Here is a 15,219-nt window from a genome sequence, read left to right as displayed (position 1 = left end):
TTTACTAAGTTGCCGTTCATGCTTTCACCTTATCAATTGATTAGATGATACAAATTGAAAAGTTAAAAGATAACAGGCAACAAGAATTCACCTGCTGAAACAAAGTCCAATATAATTTGTTGAAAAATATCGGAAAAATGAGTCTCGGTGATACCATGTATTATTTTTTATATTCCAATCCTCTTTCAGCTGCCGCTGTCGCTGGTGCCACCAAAACGGTAAATTTGGATTATTTATTTTTTATACTGGAATCATTTTTCTAATCTACGGTTTTAACTTTGAAAATCGACGATGAAGCATTGCTAACAGTGAAAGATTTTGATTCATTACATTAATCTTATATAATACATAATGTATAGAGCGTAACAAAACTGTACACATATTTATATATATATATTTTTAAACTACATAAATTATTATTATTTTTTTTTTTTAATTTGGTCAACAAGCTTTTGCTAACATGTTATTACTGTGTGATTAATAATAGGTTTAATTGTTAAATTTATCACAAAATCAAAGGGTGTATTTTATTGTATTAATATTTGTAGCTTTGTTGTTTAGAAGATAAGGAAGATAGATTCATGAATTTAATCAATTTTCAATTATAATTATTCGTTAAAAGATGATCAGAAATGAGGCAAATCTAAAAACATTTTCTTTGCCGATCTTTCAAGAAAGGAGCGGTTTTTTATTATTTATCTATTTTATTTTATTTTTTAATAGATGCGTACAACCACTACTTTAAAAGGCAATGTTTGTATTTGGATTTGTGTAGGCTCAAATCCGCACATGTGTGCACATACATACTGACGTGTCTAGTTGAGGCTATTCACTTCTTGTTGTCCACCGGTAATTCCAACTTTTGCGATTTACAGTAAATTGCTGGCAGAATCGAATGCAGAACCCAAGGTGTTGGCAGTCTGGGGGCAGACTTCTTTCTTATCCGTATTCCGTGCACCCACCAATTGGGCTCGGGGGGGGGATGGTGTCAACAGCAAGGTCAATTCAGCACCCAATGCCTTCAGTTCCAAACCCATTCGTACTCCCATTCATTCTAAAATATATTCACTCCTATTTACTACCTTCATTCAGTTAGCGTGATGGAGTACTTAATATTCCTCCACCACCCTTTACATATATTATACAACTAGCCTGAGTGGGTGTGGAGTTCAATCCTTTTTAAAAAGATAGTTTTACTACAACTTACTGAGTAGGAACCATCTTTTTAAAAAGGATTGATGGGGTACATGTTATTTCGCCATCGAGTATCAACCCACTCACATCACACATTCACATTAATAAATACATTCACTCTCAACACAAACTAGGTCTGTACAACTATTATTACTATATACAATAGAACAACCCCATTTCCTCCAAACATCAGAACAGGAGACCTAAATACTCACTGCCGTGCACAAACAGAATTCTGCACGCTCTCTATATGGAACCAAGGAATCGCACCCTTCAATTAGGTGGGACACATCAAACAACCTTTCTCTGCATGCCAGACACAAATGCAGGCTTTGGCCCAAAAGTTAAGTGTCCGTGTAAAAGACAATGTTTAATTATTTTCATGTTATTTTTATTTGAAACAAAAACTTACATTATAATTTATCAATTCACATGGTCGGTGAAAAAAAAAAAGATTTGGACTGTTGATTACTAATGCCAATTATCAATGCTAATTGTTAGCATTTAAGTTAATTTTTTTCAAATTAAGATGGCATAAATTATTAATGCAAAAATGCTGAAGCAGTGAACGTATACCTTTTTACAAACAGTAAAAAAAAGACAGTGGAGCAGTTTTGTCCAGTATAGATTCACATTATTAAATGATCAGAAATGTCTAATTCGATACTCAACACTTCATCAGGGCAAGAAGCTTATTCAGAAAAATATGTTTTGCATTGGAAAAATTCAGTCATAGTAGCGGTGTCGGTGGCTGCAACGGTTTAAATGATAACCCGGTGCTCCTAAGGTAAAGTTCCCAGGTTCGAATCAAGCGGACTTGCATTTGAACCCAACATACTTACAAATGGGCTTTTTTTTTTTTCAAAAACTCCGGAGCCCTGAGGGTTCACATAACCTCATAGTTGAAATACCCTCGTTAAAAAAAGTCCTAATATCCTGGCCCTCTGTTCTCACTTTTTTGTCATTCCCGTTTTGTCAAAGGGGTGATTTCATAATTTTAGTTAGTCGAGTCCCTTTATGGATTATGAAATTCCAATTGAGGTATGTTGAGTTATAAACCTGCAGATCGTCTGGTCCGACTATTCAGGTCTGCCTATCCACCACTACCAGTGGTTTGAATTCTAATTCTCACTCAGAAGAGAAAAATAATGCCATAAACTGCCGATTTTTTAATACAATTGTAGAAAAGAAAATGCATTATTGAGCCTAGCTTTGATCACTTTAATCAATTTTCAATTTATCCAGAGGAAATACTGGTAATTTACAACCTGGTCCTCCTCTACTCACTGTTTTGGCCGAAAACACCGCTGGCACTCTGAGGGTTGATATGATCTCTGCTGTTGTGAACCCTCATTTAAAAAAAAATGTTTTAGTTAACAAATAATCTAAAGGAAAAGTAGAAGGAATGAGATGCATATTAATAGTTTATACTGATTACTGTTCATATAAGCTCAAATTTCATGTACATACATACACGCATATATTGAGTTGAGCCTATCGTGTCTCAGAGTCCACTGGCAATTCCAGGTTTTGTGTAATTTACAATATATTACTGGCAGATTATGAAAATCACCGGGTGTTGCAGTCTGAGGTAGATCTCAGTCTTATCCATTGTGTGTTGGAAGTGAATATATTTATTAGCGTGAGGGGGCCGATGGCAAAATATTGAGTTTTCATCGACTCTCAATTAGGATACTTATGTAATAGATGTAGCGTGATGGAAGATTGGGTGAGTGAATGATGTGTAAGAATATATTTATGTGGGAATGGGAGTGTGAGCTGGTTTGGATTTAGGAACCGATTGTGTTGAGAGCTGAAATGACCCCTGGAGCCCAATCTCGGGTGGGTGGGTGATTCTCGAATATGGCAATTAGATTATCTTATACATATTATATATTTCTTTTGAATAAGCATTACTTATTATTTAAAATGTATATTTTTTTAAGGCTGAAGTGTTGAGTAAATCATTAAGTTCAATATTTATGAAAGAAACACCACATCCAATGGTTGTACATGTGGCACCAGACCCGCTATGGAAAATAGCAGGTTTTAACAGAGTATACATGAAGCTGGCTGGTGTGTCGGGAGCTTTAGCTGTTTGCCTCACTGCTTATGTTGCCCATTGTGAGAACTTTTTATATCAAAAATTACACTTTTTTAAATATATTTATAATACCATGTTTCTTTCACAGCAAATCATCTGGATGAAGAGAAAGAGTGTAAAAAATTATACAAAGTTGCAACCAAGTACCATTTAATACATTCACTTGCATTACTTCCTGTACCTCTCGCAAGATTCCCATCTTTGGTAAGCTCATACTTATTAACCAATTTTTTTTTTACTATCTCCATTAAAACATTTTTCAGACTGGTACGTTGTTCTCACTTGGCATTTTGCTGTTTTGTGGATCCTGCTATTACAAAGCTCGTACTAAAAATAGTAGGTTTAGCCGTGTAACTCCTATTGGAGGTTGTTGTTTTATTCTTGGTTGGCTCTCTTTTGCCCTATAAATGTTAACGTATTAAATAAGCAAGGATGTGAAATGCAATTAGATTTATGTGTATGCAACATGCATTGAATGTAATTTACTACTTTAATACTCTTTTTTAAAATACCTACCTTATAATACCTAGTAGGTCAATGCAGTATCATTCAATATTTACTATTGTGTAAATGTAAGTTTTTCAAACTTTAGTTAAAGTAGTTGTTCATGCCACAATTTTTTTGTCAAAATGTTGTTTCACCTTATCTATTTATGTAAAAAAAAGAAACCTAACTGAACCTCTCATACCTATTTCATTGTATTCGAGGATTAGATAGACAAACGCAATAATTATATTTATTATTGGAGTTTTAATTTTTTAAACCTTGTTAAACACTTTTAGAACAGTATACAAGTTGACTTCTTGTAGAAATAATTCATACAACTTTCTTGGATTAAAGTAAAAAATAAAATTTTAAATGTTAAAATATTTACACTGTGTAACATTATGAATATGAAAAAATAATAATAAATTGGATTCAAGTAAAAAATAAAATTTTAAATGTTAAAATATTTACACTGTGTAACATTATGAATATGAAAAAATAATTATAAAAAAATAAAAGACACTTTTTTTAGGTTAAACATAACATTTAATGTGGGATGCCCTTACAACTAATAATTTAATAACAGTCTTTATTAATTAAAGACCATTTATAATAATAATTAAAACTGAAAGAAGAAGAAGAATTAGAAGAGAGAGAGAGAGAGAGAGAGAGAGAGAGAGAGAGAGAGAGAAAAAGAGTGTTTTAAATTATTAATTTTTTAATTAGGGGTTCAATGTGAACCAATAGTGGAGTTGAGCTCATAAATAATGTTAAAAAAAAATACAATATTGTTACCTGCACTTTAACAATTTTACTCAATTTACAATTTAGAACATAACTTTGTTCTCTCCAGTTCACTATCATAACATGCCTGATCGAGGCTTTTAAATTATGGGGGGGAACAGAAAGTAAAAGAACATTTTCAGAATAAAATGTAAATAAATTTTAGAAAATTTGGTATTGTTTGTCGTGGCTTTGCAAGAATAAAACCTCGCATTTTGAATACAATTTACAAGACTTAAAAATAACAAAATTTATTTCAAATTCTACAATTACACAGAATTTGGTGAACCTTTGATTATTTTTGGCTGAGCCCATTCTACAAAATCGTCTATTAAAACTGGCCAAGCACCTTCTTCATCGTAATTCGTCATGTCATCGTTGATTACCGATGCAAAATCTAGCAGAAGATTCCAGGTGTCTTTGGGGATCGATCTTTTATGATGCTCCTGAAAAGTTCAATGGTGTTGAAGGTACAGGAAAAAAAAGTATAGAAAAATACAAGTTTGTACTTACCATCAAAAATTTACACCATAAATCAAGAAATCTAAACCTTCCTTTTAAGACAATATTCCAGTATGTAATGGCCATATCTAGCTCTAGTCCTTTTTGGCCAGGGTTTTTAGCATAATTGAAAGTAAAATGATAAAAGTCTTTAAACTTTAAAAGATCTTTTATCTCATTGTCCAAAGTTGGTAATCTCGCCCTCAGTTTATCAATACTGTCCACTCTATAACATACACACATATGTTTACTATAAATGTTTTTACAAATGTATATAATATTTATTACCCTAATTCGACCATTCCTGATATAAATTCATCTCTGGTGAATTCACACTGTGCAGCAGCTTTAAATTTCCATGCTATAATTAAAACCAATTTGGAATCGGGGCTGAGTGAAAGGTCATCAAGAAATCTCATAATTCCATCAGCTGTCATTTTATCAACTTCTGATGGATCTAAAAATGAATTTATTATATATATATTTGTTATATAAATTTATATACAATAAATATTTATTTTTTGCTAAAAACTGACATATTGTAGAGTAAGAAGTTCTTTTCAGAGGATCTTCGGAAGAGGTCAAAACAGAGAAAACTTCCTTACGGTTTTCGCCGATTCTTAAAAAAAAATTCTTAAAATAATTAGATTGTATATATATAGTTAAAAAACGTTTTCTGTGATCACTTGTATCTGTTTTTTAGACTTATATGAGGTAACCTTTCTTGACCACGTTTTTAATTTTATTGTTATTGTAATTTTACCTATAATTTTTAGTTATTTATGTTTCTCAATTTAAATTAATATTTAGATGCTGAGCCACAAAAATCATTGTACTTCTGTGCCCAAAACACCATGTTATTTAAATTCCTATTAAGGTTTTAAAGTAAGATATTCAATTATTATTGTAATTATTGTTTTTTCATGTTATAATCGTTTGTGTATATGATAATAAAACAGGCCCTGAAGATGACAGTATAAAACTGTCGAAAGCTCGGCGAAAACCGTAAGGAAGTTTTCTCTGTTTTGACCTCTTCCGAAGATCCTCTGAAAAGAACTTCTTGTATCCAGCAGGTCGATAATCTATTTTCATCGTTATATTGTAGAGTGTCATCAATAGAAAAATGCATGTCATGACTTCAGCTAGGATTTGTATGCAATTGCATTTTTTTGCTAACACTTATGACCATGATGAATACATATTTATCAGAATCACCTCTGCGGTGTGGTGGTTTAACTTTTAAATTTTTTCCAATTTAAAGAATACTGCAAATTAGAAAATTTGAAGAGTACTTAGAATAAAAATAAACTAGGCAACTAAGAACATGAGATGAAAAAGACAACCTAAAATTTGATTAATTTGGTAACTTGTATATAGGTCATCTTGCACTTCATTTAGGATCTGGCAGGGACTATGGAAAGGGTCTTGGAGTTATTTCTGTCTTCCTTTAGCATCATAATGTGCTGAGATCCACTACCGGGCCTCCTATTGGCGCTTCCAGTCTCTCCGAATCGAGCTAAAGCCTGGAAGACCACACTGAGAAATGCCAACTGCTCATTCTCTCCCATACTCTCATGAATCATTATGCCAATAATATTGCGAATTTCTGGTTCAAGATGATGTCTTTCCATGGTTAAAGAGAGTACAACTGGATTAAAATTGAGAAAATACGAGAAAAGAAGTTTGTTTACAAAATGAGTAACCTTCATGTTTACTATTCTTAAATAAATCCGATGTCAAAAATGAGCATTAACATTTATTTGTATTTGGTTGTATTTTATATTTTGTTACATCCAAATAACAAGAATATATTAGTTAATTCAATTAAAATTAATGGAATAAGAATAAATTACAAATATCCCTATTCATTTTGGAGAGGTTTATATTTTCCTAGACTAATTTAGTAAGTTTGTGAGGTACTACATTCTGTTTTGTACACAGACATACACGCATTCACCCATTTTCACCAGTAAATAGTCACATCCCAGTGAAAGCCATTTATGAAGGGGTTTCTATATGCAACTTTTTCATACACTTATTTTTTCTTATTTATTTATTTTTTATGATAATAAATTAATAGTTGGATGTTAGTGTTTAAATAAATTTCTTATCAAACAGTTAAACTTTTATATTTTTGAGTTTTAAGAAAAAAGTGGGATATGCCAATACATTTTAGACCATCTGGAAGATGCAATTTGTTGAAATTTTTCAATTCTTAGCTCTCACAGGTGGACATCGACTGTGCTTCAACATCAGCCATGAACACTACGTGTCAAAGCATGTTCAACACCAACGAAATAGTTCTCAAAATAGCATTTTAATTTGTAAAAATATAATGAGTGATGTTAAACATCAAAACAGGGGCAAGGGGTGGTTTTTCTACCAATAAGCACTATTTCTAGGGTGTAAAATGGATATATTGTGTTTTATAACTATCAACGATTCACCTCATCACCTCGAATGATATATTAAAATATTTTACCTTTGTACTTTGAAAAGAGTTGTTCTAGTTTTCTCCTATCCACACTTATTTTGGGTTCTTTAAAGTACAAATCTGGGTTCTGGAAAAAGTTGTCAGAAGCCAGCTCGAGCTTCCAGTCATTCTGTGATAGGCAGTAAATAGCCGTGGATTCGCCCGTCTGAGTGAAGGCTATAAATTTCTTGACCTTGTCTTTCTGCGAGGACTTCAATTTGTGCTGGAAAATTGAAAATTGATTGGAAAAATAACTCGTAACCTATAAGGGCGAAAAAGGCTCCGATGATAAGTGGTCGGAAGCGCGTGACGGCAAATATAAATAAATAACCCTTACCATTTTTTCACTTAAATTGCTCGTATTCCATCAAATTGACAATTTATCATTTTCTTGTGGGGCAAACATTATTATTTATAATATATGTATCCATGTTTATGAGAGATCTTAAAAGTTATCAGCTGAGAAGGTTTCCTTTTCTACCATCCGACTGAACAATTCGCTTCCGGAGGGTAAACACGAAAGTCGCCTTCCCTCTCGTGAGTCGGAAGAGCGGCAGTCCACCGTTCTCATCCTTATCATCATCCTCCTAACGGCAACATTAATCTCCAAACAAAACTTCGTCTTCCAGTTACACCCTGGGAGGATGCCGATCTTGAAAATACCACTAGTCGTTTTTCAAGGTTGTCATCCACGGTTTTATTCGATTGGAAAAGGAGTTCGAGTCAGATTTGCACCAAGTCCAACTGGTAAACATCGTATTTTTCTTGATTAAAAGGCAAAAATAAATACCCTACACTTTTCTAACAACTAACTTCGATTATTTATTAATTGTTTTTACAACCAATCTTTATTATTATTATTATTAATTACACGTTGTAATTTATCTATATTTCAACCCCTCACATGGATTTTTTCACAAATCATTACATGAAAAGCAATTTTAGCTAAGTATTTCGACAAACATTCTTGATATCCCACTCGTGACACTTTTTCATCTCGACCGAGACCTTAGATAAAAAAAAATTAATATGATTATTCGGAAATCTTGGGATGCGGTCTACTTGGAGGGAAGGATGGTCAATATGTGCTTAGGTGGTAGCACTCTCAGAATTAATATCAAAGGAGGCTGTCTGCTGGGGTTGCTTGTCACCTCTTTTATGGTTAATTACAGTAAACAGTTTAATAGAACTTCTGAATAATTCAGGTTTCTACAGTCAATTATTTTCAGATGATGGTACCATAATGCTCACGGGTAGGGATCCCCTGACTCTTTCACTACTGATGGAAGATGCCATGGCATTGCTGTTTGAGTGGTGTTGTGATAAAGGTTTATCAATTAATCCAACTAAACTGGAATTGATAATGTTTAGTAGGAGAAGAACATTAGGTAATTTTAAAAACCCTAAATTTCAGGGCAAAGAATTAAAATTAGTGGATTCAATCAAATTCCTTGGTGTGACAAGGGAACTTGATTGGAAAGGTCATATTAATAATATTTACAGGAAAGGCACAATATCTATGGTACAATGTAGGAGAATTGTCGGTAAAACATGGGGTCTCAAACCATGGGTAGCCAAATTGGCTATATACTGCAATTATTCTACCTAGATTATTGTTCGCAGCTTTAGTATGGTGGAAAGGTCTATAAAATAAAGGGAATATTAACAAATTAAGGTCATTTCAAAGACTAGGCTGTTTGATGATGATAGGAGCATTTTCAACTAACCCACCCTAGCACTTGAAATCATAACCAATACCACACGTCTACACATAGGGCCTAAGGTCAGAGCACTAATCAGCTGCTACAGATTAATTAGTGTAGGCAGCTGGAACCATAAGTGCAATAAAATCCTCACTCAAAAATCCTACAACTATTGAGTAAGGTTAACGGCCAATTATTAAGCGTTAGTGATAAAAAGGTTAAAATCCTTTCGGGGAAAAAGTACTTTCAGGTAGTCACTCCCTTGTGAATATAACTATAGTATGGATGATGACCATCGTAATATAGATTGCTATACAGATGGTTCACTTATCAAAGGTAAAGGAAGTGGTGCTGGAATCCATATACCTAAATCAAACCTATCAGCATCTCCTACCCTCTTGGCAATAACTCCGTTTTTCAGGCGGAAATCTGGGCCATTAATGTGTGTTGTAGGACACTTATGGAAAATAAAATCAAGGGAAAAGATATTAGAATTTTTTCTGACAGTCAAGCTAATCTTAGGTCATTACAAAAAGATTTGTCAACATCTAGACTGGTGGAGGAAACTGTAGATCTTACCAATAGAATCTCTTCCAGGTTTGAGAACAAGGTAACCCTTATTTGGATACCTGCACATAAAGGACACCAGGGCAATGAAAAGGCGGATGGCCTAGCCAAAGAAGGTTCTAATACTGTGTTTGTTGGATTGTGTGGGGAGATGTTAGAGAACACTTTGCTTCATGTAGCATGTGGAATCATAGCCTTTTCAAATACAGATAGTTATGGTATGGTATACAATGTCCAAACTGATTATCACACAGAATGGATCTTTGACTGCAGTAAGATACATTGTAGCCGAGTGGTTCAGGTATCAGACTCAGCTGATAGATCCTGAATTTGTGGGTTCAATTCCCACCATCACCTCTGGACTTTTTTCTGCCCAAGAGGACCGGTGACTACAATGAAAGTTGACACTTATCAATGAAAGGTCTGGAGTGGGATCGGATCTCAGCAACTCTGAATTTGGTCCCAACCCCTTTCAAAAATTATATTCTTACATTATATTCTTTGATGGAAGAACACCTATTCACTGGAGCCTTAATTCACACATTTTGCGAACTCGTAAAATGGAACCAGCAAGGAGTACAATAAGCTGCAGTGCTCAATGGGAAGTTCTCCAGTTCCTGGTATCCACCACAGTAAGAAAAAAGATACATTGTGGAAGCTATTGTCCCATTCGCTCCATTTAATGTGGACAGTTTTGTGTTAATGCTTAATAATGCTCGACCATATGTAGCTCGAGTTATCACCCATTACTTGGAGGATATAGGAATTTCCACAATGATTGGCCAGCATGTTCTCCTGACATAAATCCTATAGAAAACTTATGGGACATGATAAAGAGGTGGGTTCATCAGAGTTGAACAGCTTCAAACTACTCTTGTTAAGAACGGGATTCTGTTTCACAAAACGAAATCCGATCGCTTATTAAGAGACATAACGCCCTCCATGAGGTCAGAGGATGTAATTATTAAGAGAAAAGTTAGGTAATAAATAGTTAATTAAATTTTCATCTTTGAGCAAGCTAATTATTTAAAATTGTTAAATTTTCATTGAATTTACCATCAAAAAATACTATGGACATATTTTACAGCCTGATTAAACTGTAAATATTATCCTTGTGCAAAATTTTGCAAGGGTCTTTTTCTCTGATGGGCATTCAGATATAAAATGGTTCACTCAACCTTTTGCAATATTACTTTTGATTTTTAAGAAGAATTCAATTTGTACTGTTGAAATAGATTTAACCTTTAATTGAACATCGGACTAATTTTGGGGGGACCGCGGTAGCCGAGTGGTTAGCATGAGAGTCTCTCACGCCGCGGTCGTGGGTTCGATTCCCACCGTCGCCTCTGGCCCTTTTTTCCCGATAGCCCCCAATTTGAACACACAATTCGTACTATGGCTAATATGCAAGATCATAAGGCCAATAATTAAAAAAAACAACTAATTTTGATTAAAATGTTTAGGTTATTTGCATTTGGGAGGTTTGAGAACAGCGTTGTACAATTTTCTCTTTGCTCGTGTCAACAATGGTAAGTTTGTTTTGCGAATCGAGGACACGGACCAAACAAGGTGTTTCCCCGATGCCGTAGAGCAGATACAAAACGACTTGGAATGGATTAACATGACCCCCGATGAAGGGCCTAAATGTGGAGGACCTTATGGCCCTTATATACAGTCTGAAAGGAAAGAAATCTACAGGTACGGCTGAAATTGTTTGCACCACTTTTTCGTGTAAACCTCTCTATTTTAAAGGGAAGAAGCTGAGAGGCTCATATCCTCTGGGGCCGCTTATTACTGTTTTTGCACAGAAAAGAGGCTTGATCTTTTAAGAAAGGATGCGTTACGCAATCGACAAGTTCCAAAGTATGACAACCATTGTAGGCATTTGTCAAAGGAAGAAATTAAATCAAAATTATTGTCAAATGCAGATAGATGTGTACGATTTAAGGTAATCCTGAGTACAGGTTTAAATTTGTAATAAATAAATTTTTTTAAAAGTAATTAAACATTTTAGTTGGTCCAAGCTGAACCATTTAATGATATTGTCTATGGGAACACTTTCCATGACGTTATGGAGATAGAAGGTGATCCTATAATATTAAAATCAGATCACTGGCCCACATACCATTTGGCAAATGTTGTAGACGACAAATATATGGAAATCAGTCATGTAATACGTGGTGTGGAGTGGATGCAGAGTACGAGTAAACACCTGATGATTTACAGGCAATTAGTAGCTTTTAAATTTATTATTAGGAGAATATTTCGTTTTTTTAGTTTGAGTAAAGAGAATTATTCGTTGTCATTATATTTTTTTATGTTTTCTTTAGAGCTCTTGGATATGCAGCTCCTCAGTACGCACATTTGCCATTAATTTTAAATAAAAACGGCACCAAATTGTCAAAAAGACAGGGAGACTTGTCCTTGAAAGCCCTTCGAGAAAATGGAGTTTTACCAAATGCACTTATCAACTTTTTAATACAAGCTGGAAGTGGATTCAAAAGTACAAACAAAATTGTTTCCCTTGAAGAACTGATAGCTGATGTAAGGCTAATATTGAACAGCATTTTTTAATTTTTATTATTATTATTAATTTTTAAGGGCGTTTTAACGGCTACGGTCATTTCACGCCCTAACATCCAAACCTTCTATCATTATTTGTTTTTTAATTGTCATCAGTTTAATCTCAACAATGTTTCCACACACTCTACAAAATTACCGTTGGAAAGAATAGATGAATTCAATCGACTGGAGTTAATAGAAAAAATAAATAATACAGATGAACTACAGTCATTAGTGTCTGATGTAAAAAGTCTGGTGCAGAATGGTCTTTCTAAAAGGTTAACGTTTATAAAATTATTTGTTATTCTTTAAAACAGATATTGATTTATAAAGAAAAAAGTTTCTGTAGGTATAGAGATGAAAATTTACAACTAGATGATGACCACATCGCATCAATATTAAAATTGTGCCTACCAAGAATAACTTCCTTGAGAGATTTAATCAACGAGGACTTAAGGTTCCTTTGGGTTAAGCCAGATCTTAAGAAATTACAAATTATACACAATGGTAAATGAAATTAGTGTTTTTAAACATCTTTCTTTTTTATATTGCTATAGGTTTTTTGTTTAGGACACTACGCCAATGTATTGGAAAATTTGGAAAAAGAACTGAGCACTATTGAATTTAACCAAGAAATAGTGAAGACGTTTTTGAAACAATTCTCAGAAAATTACAAAATACCATTTAAAGAATTAATGATTCTTATAAGAAAAACTATTAGTGATGTGAAGGTAATTCATTTGATTTTTGCTTTTTAATTAAGGCATGTTGAATTATTGTAAATTAAAATTTAAACTTTAATTTTGGCAGTGATAATATGAAAAAGCTACTTCTAGGAAATTCAAATGATTTTGAGATGAGATTTTTTTTAGTAACAATTGAGTTCTTTTGACAATAAATATTCATCCATCTGCTAGTGACTTTATTGGCTGCCTAGACTGGGAGGTAGTTTCTAGTTCATCAATTTCATTTTTGTTTGCTGTCAATAGTAATAAAGTGAGAAACTCAAAACATACCTAAAAAAATGATAAAGTTCCTCAATATTTTGTTGATGACAATACCTTCACATAAACAAGTGGTTTTGTAACTCCTCAGCATCCTAAATTGTTTTTCTTTCATATTTGGCATAATTTTTTCACTAGTACTATAAATCCTTTATAAATTTTGCAACATTAGTTCATAAAAAAGTTATAGAAATGAATATTAATGCTTGTCTTTCCGGTGGTGATTTTTGTGCTCAAGTTTGCACAAGAGTATTTTGAATTGGTTTTAGTTGTTCAAATTCAAATGACTTCTTGTTACAGCAAGGCCCTAGTGTTGCTGAAATGCTTGTGTTACTCGGCAAAAAAACTTCGTTACATAGGATAAAGCAAGCCCATGAGGAAATTCATCGCTTAAAAAGAATCGAAAGTTATTAACTTTTTGTACATTATTATAAATATATATTATTTAATCTGTTAATTATGTTTGATTATTTTTATTTTACTGTTTTTGTCTTCCCTCCTCACCATTTTGGTTTGCCACCTCCATTTTGACATCTTTAGAGGAAACATCTTTGTTGTCAACTCCCTTAAATGTTTGTTGTAAATGTAGTATCTGGTTTATATCCATCTGTGACATTCTGTATTATTATTATATCAAGTCTAGGGTATTGATTACGATGACAGAAATCTAGGAAGTGGGAATGTATGTCCCCCATGCACTACAGCCTTCTGGGTTGTTGTACCTTTCCTAGTTCCTTATTTCAGTTCAATTGGTTCAATTGACTCGATCCTTCTCGTAAAGTCATTGACAGCCATTGCTACAATTCCTTTCCCTGGCTTTTCTTTGTATCCCAGATTGTGTCTTATTGCTTCACATTCAAAGATGACATGGGTGACGGTTTCTTCAACCATATGAAAGTGTACTTCTCTAATGAATTTGATTACTTGTGTTTTGGATTTGTATGCAAAATGCCTGATCCAGTTATTTCATATCTTTTGGAGCCGTATGTATACCATCTGATTTCCTTCGGGTTTCTTCTTCTCCTTTGTAGTATGTTGATCCTTTATAGGATTCTGGAAAGAATGTTTCTAGGTCATGTAGTTTGGTGAATCAACGAAATGTATAACAAATAAAATAATAATAGTGAAATGTATCAAAAAGGAGTAAATCTGGAAGTTAAAGTTTTTAAGCTCTTTTCAGTCAAATTGGTACTTTTTTCTACCAATTTAATACTTTTTCCAACCAAATTAGTACTTTTCCCGAGCAATTTAATACTTTTCTCAAGCAATTTAATATTTTTCCCAACAAAATTAGTACCTTTCTCAAGCAAGTTAATTACTTTCTCCAAGCAAATTAATACTTATTTAAAAGGTATTCGAAAAAATGTGGAGCATAGCATGTTGCCATATGAAACACTTTATTAGCTGGTTTCGTTTGAACTTGTCTCACTTATTTCATTGAGTTCGCCAGCCTACCTTATCGTTCCCAGACAGCATTCTAGGAAATTCTCCTTCCCCTGTTCTTTGTTTCTTTACCCCTAAAATATTCTGTTGTTTGTCTGTCTTATTGTATGCATTGCGTGAGTTTTATATATAGAATGAGTGACTGGAGTGACATAAGTGGCCTAAACATATTTCTGTTCTAGCAGATTATAACCCTTAGGGTTGCTTACCTTTATTAGTGATAATAAATAAATGTTAGTATTGAAATAAATATTGTAATCAGTTTTCATAAGGCTTTTACATTTTGATGTAAGAGCTCTTTGAATCTTTCATCATCAATCTTATCTTCTTGTGAAATTTTTGATTACCCATCAGCCTTTTTAGATAGGTAGAAAATCATATAGAAGATTAAATTTATTT

At 33.4% G+C, this 15,219-nt stretch overlaps 3 protein-coding genes across 4 annotated transcripts; 2 read left to right on the top strand and 1 right to left on the bottom strand.

Moving 5' to 3' along the window:
* LOC106674092 (transmembrane protein 256 homolog) lies at positions 1-4,052 on the top strand. Its single transcript, XM_014406565.2, has 4 exons — positions 1-218; positions 3,141-3,318; positions 3,387-3,502; positions 3,562-4,052. The coding sequence occupies exons 1-4, from the start codon at positions 138-140 to the stop codon at positions 3,703-3,705; spliced, it is 519 nt and encodes a 172-aa protein (XP_014262051.1). The 5' UTR covers positions 1-137; the 3' UTR covers positions 3,706-4,052.
* Positions 4,053-4,802: 750 nt separating this feature from the next.
* On the bottom strand, positions 4,803-8,033 carry LOC106674090 (DCN1-like protein 1). Its single transcript, XM_014406562.2, has 5 exons — positions 7,879-8,033; positions 7,551-7,764; positions 5,357-5,525; positions 5,081-5,294; positions 4,803-5,013 (listed from the first exon to the last, which is right to left on the bottom strand). Exons 1-5 carry the CDS (start codon positions 7,879-7,881, stop codon positions 4,837-4,839), a joined length of 777 nt encoding a protein of 258 aa, XP_014262048.1. The 5' UTR covers positions 7,882-8,033; the 3' UTR covers positions 4,803-4,836.
* A 34-nt stretch (positions 8,034-8,067) lies between these two features.
* LOC106674089 (probable glutamate--tRNA ligase, mitochondrial) lies at positions 8,068-13,834 on the top strand. 2 transcript variants are annotated; one of them, XM_014406560.2, is made up of 9 exons: positions 8,068-8,288; positions 11,275-11,509; positions 11,564-11,759; positions 11,826-12,037; positions 12,142-12,355; positions 12,491-12,651; positions 12,723-12,880; positions 12,944-13,104; positions 13,678-13,834. In XM_014406560.2, exons 1-9 carry the CDS (start codon positions 8,186-8,188, stop codon positions 13,789-13,791), a joined length of 1,554 nt encoding a protein of 517 aa, XP_014262046.1. In that variant the 5' UTR covers positions 8,068-8,185; the 3' UTR covers positions 13,792-13,834. The 2 variants fall into 2 exon arrangements, with proteins under 2 accessions (XP_014262046.1, XP_014262047.1); XM_014406561.2 differs by lacking the exon at positions 13,678-13,834 and having other exon boundaries at positions 12,931-13,096.
* Positions 13,835-15,219: the final 1,385 nt, after the last annotated feature.

The sequence above is a fragment of the Cimex lectularius genome, unplaced genomic scaffold (genome assembly GCF_000648675.2).
Source record: "Cimex lectularius strain Harlan isolate CLEC.00 unplaced genomic scaffold, Clec_2.1 scaffold177, whole genome shotgun sequence".
NCBI classification, from domain to species: domain Eukaryota; kingdom Metazoa; phylum Arthropoda; class Insecta; order Hemiptera; family Cimicidae; genus Cimex; species Cimex lectularius.
This window is presented reverse-complemented; position numbering and strand designations above follow the sequence as displayed.

Coding starts and splice junctions, on each gene's coding strand:
- LOC106674090 (XM_014406562.2), bottom strand. Junction 5,295..5,356: donor TCAGGAATGGTCGAATTAGG/GTAATAAATATT, acceptor TGTATGTTATAG/AGTGGACAGTATTGATAAAC. Junction 5,014..5,080: donor TATGGTGTAAATTTTTGATG/GTAAGTACAAAC, acceptor TGAACTTTTCAG/GAGCATCATAAAAGATCGAT.
- LOC106674092 (XM_014406565.2), top strand. CDS start 138: ATGAGTCTCGGTGATACCATGTATTATTTTTTATATTCCAATCCTCTT. Junction 219..3,140: donor TCGCTGGTGCCACCAAAACG/GTAAATTTGGAT, acceptor TATTTTTTTAAG/GCTGAAGTGTTGAGTAAATC. Junction 3,503..3,561: donor TCGCAAGATTCCCATCTTTG/GTAAGCTCATAC, acceptor AACATTTTTCAG/ACTGGTACGTTGTTCTCACT.
- LOC106674089 (XM_014406560.2), top strand. CDS start 8,186: ATGCCGATCTTGAAAATACCACTAGTCGTTTTTCAAGGTTGTCATCCA. Junction 8,289..11,274: donor ATTTGCACCAAGTCCAACTG/GTAAACATCGTA, acceptor TAAAATGTTTAG/GTTATTTGCATTTGGGAGGT. Junction 11,510..11,563: donor GAAAGGAAAGAAATCTACAG/GTACGGCTGAAA, acceptor TCTATTTTAAAG/GGAAGAAGCTGAGAGGCTCA.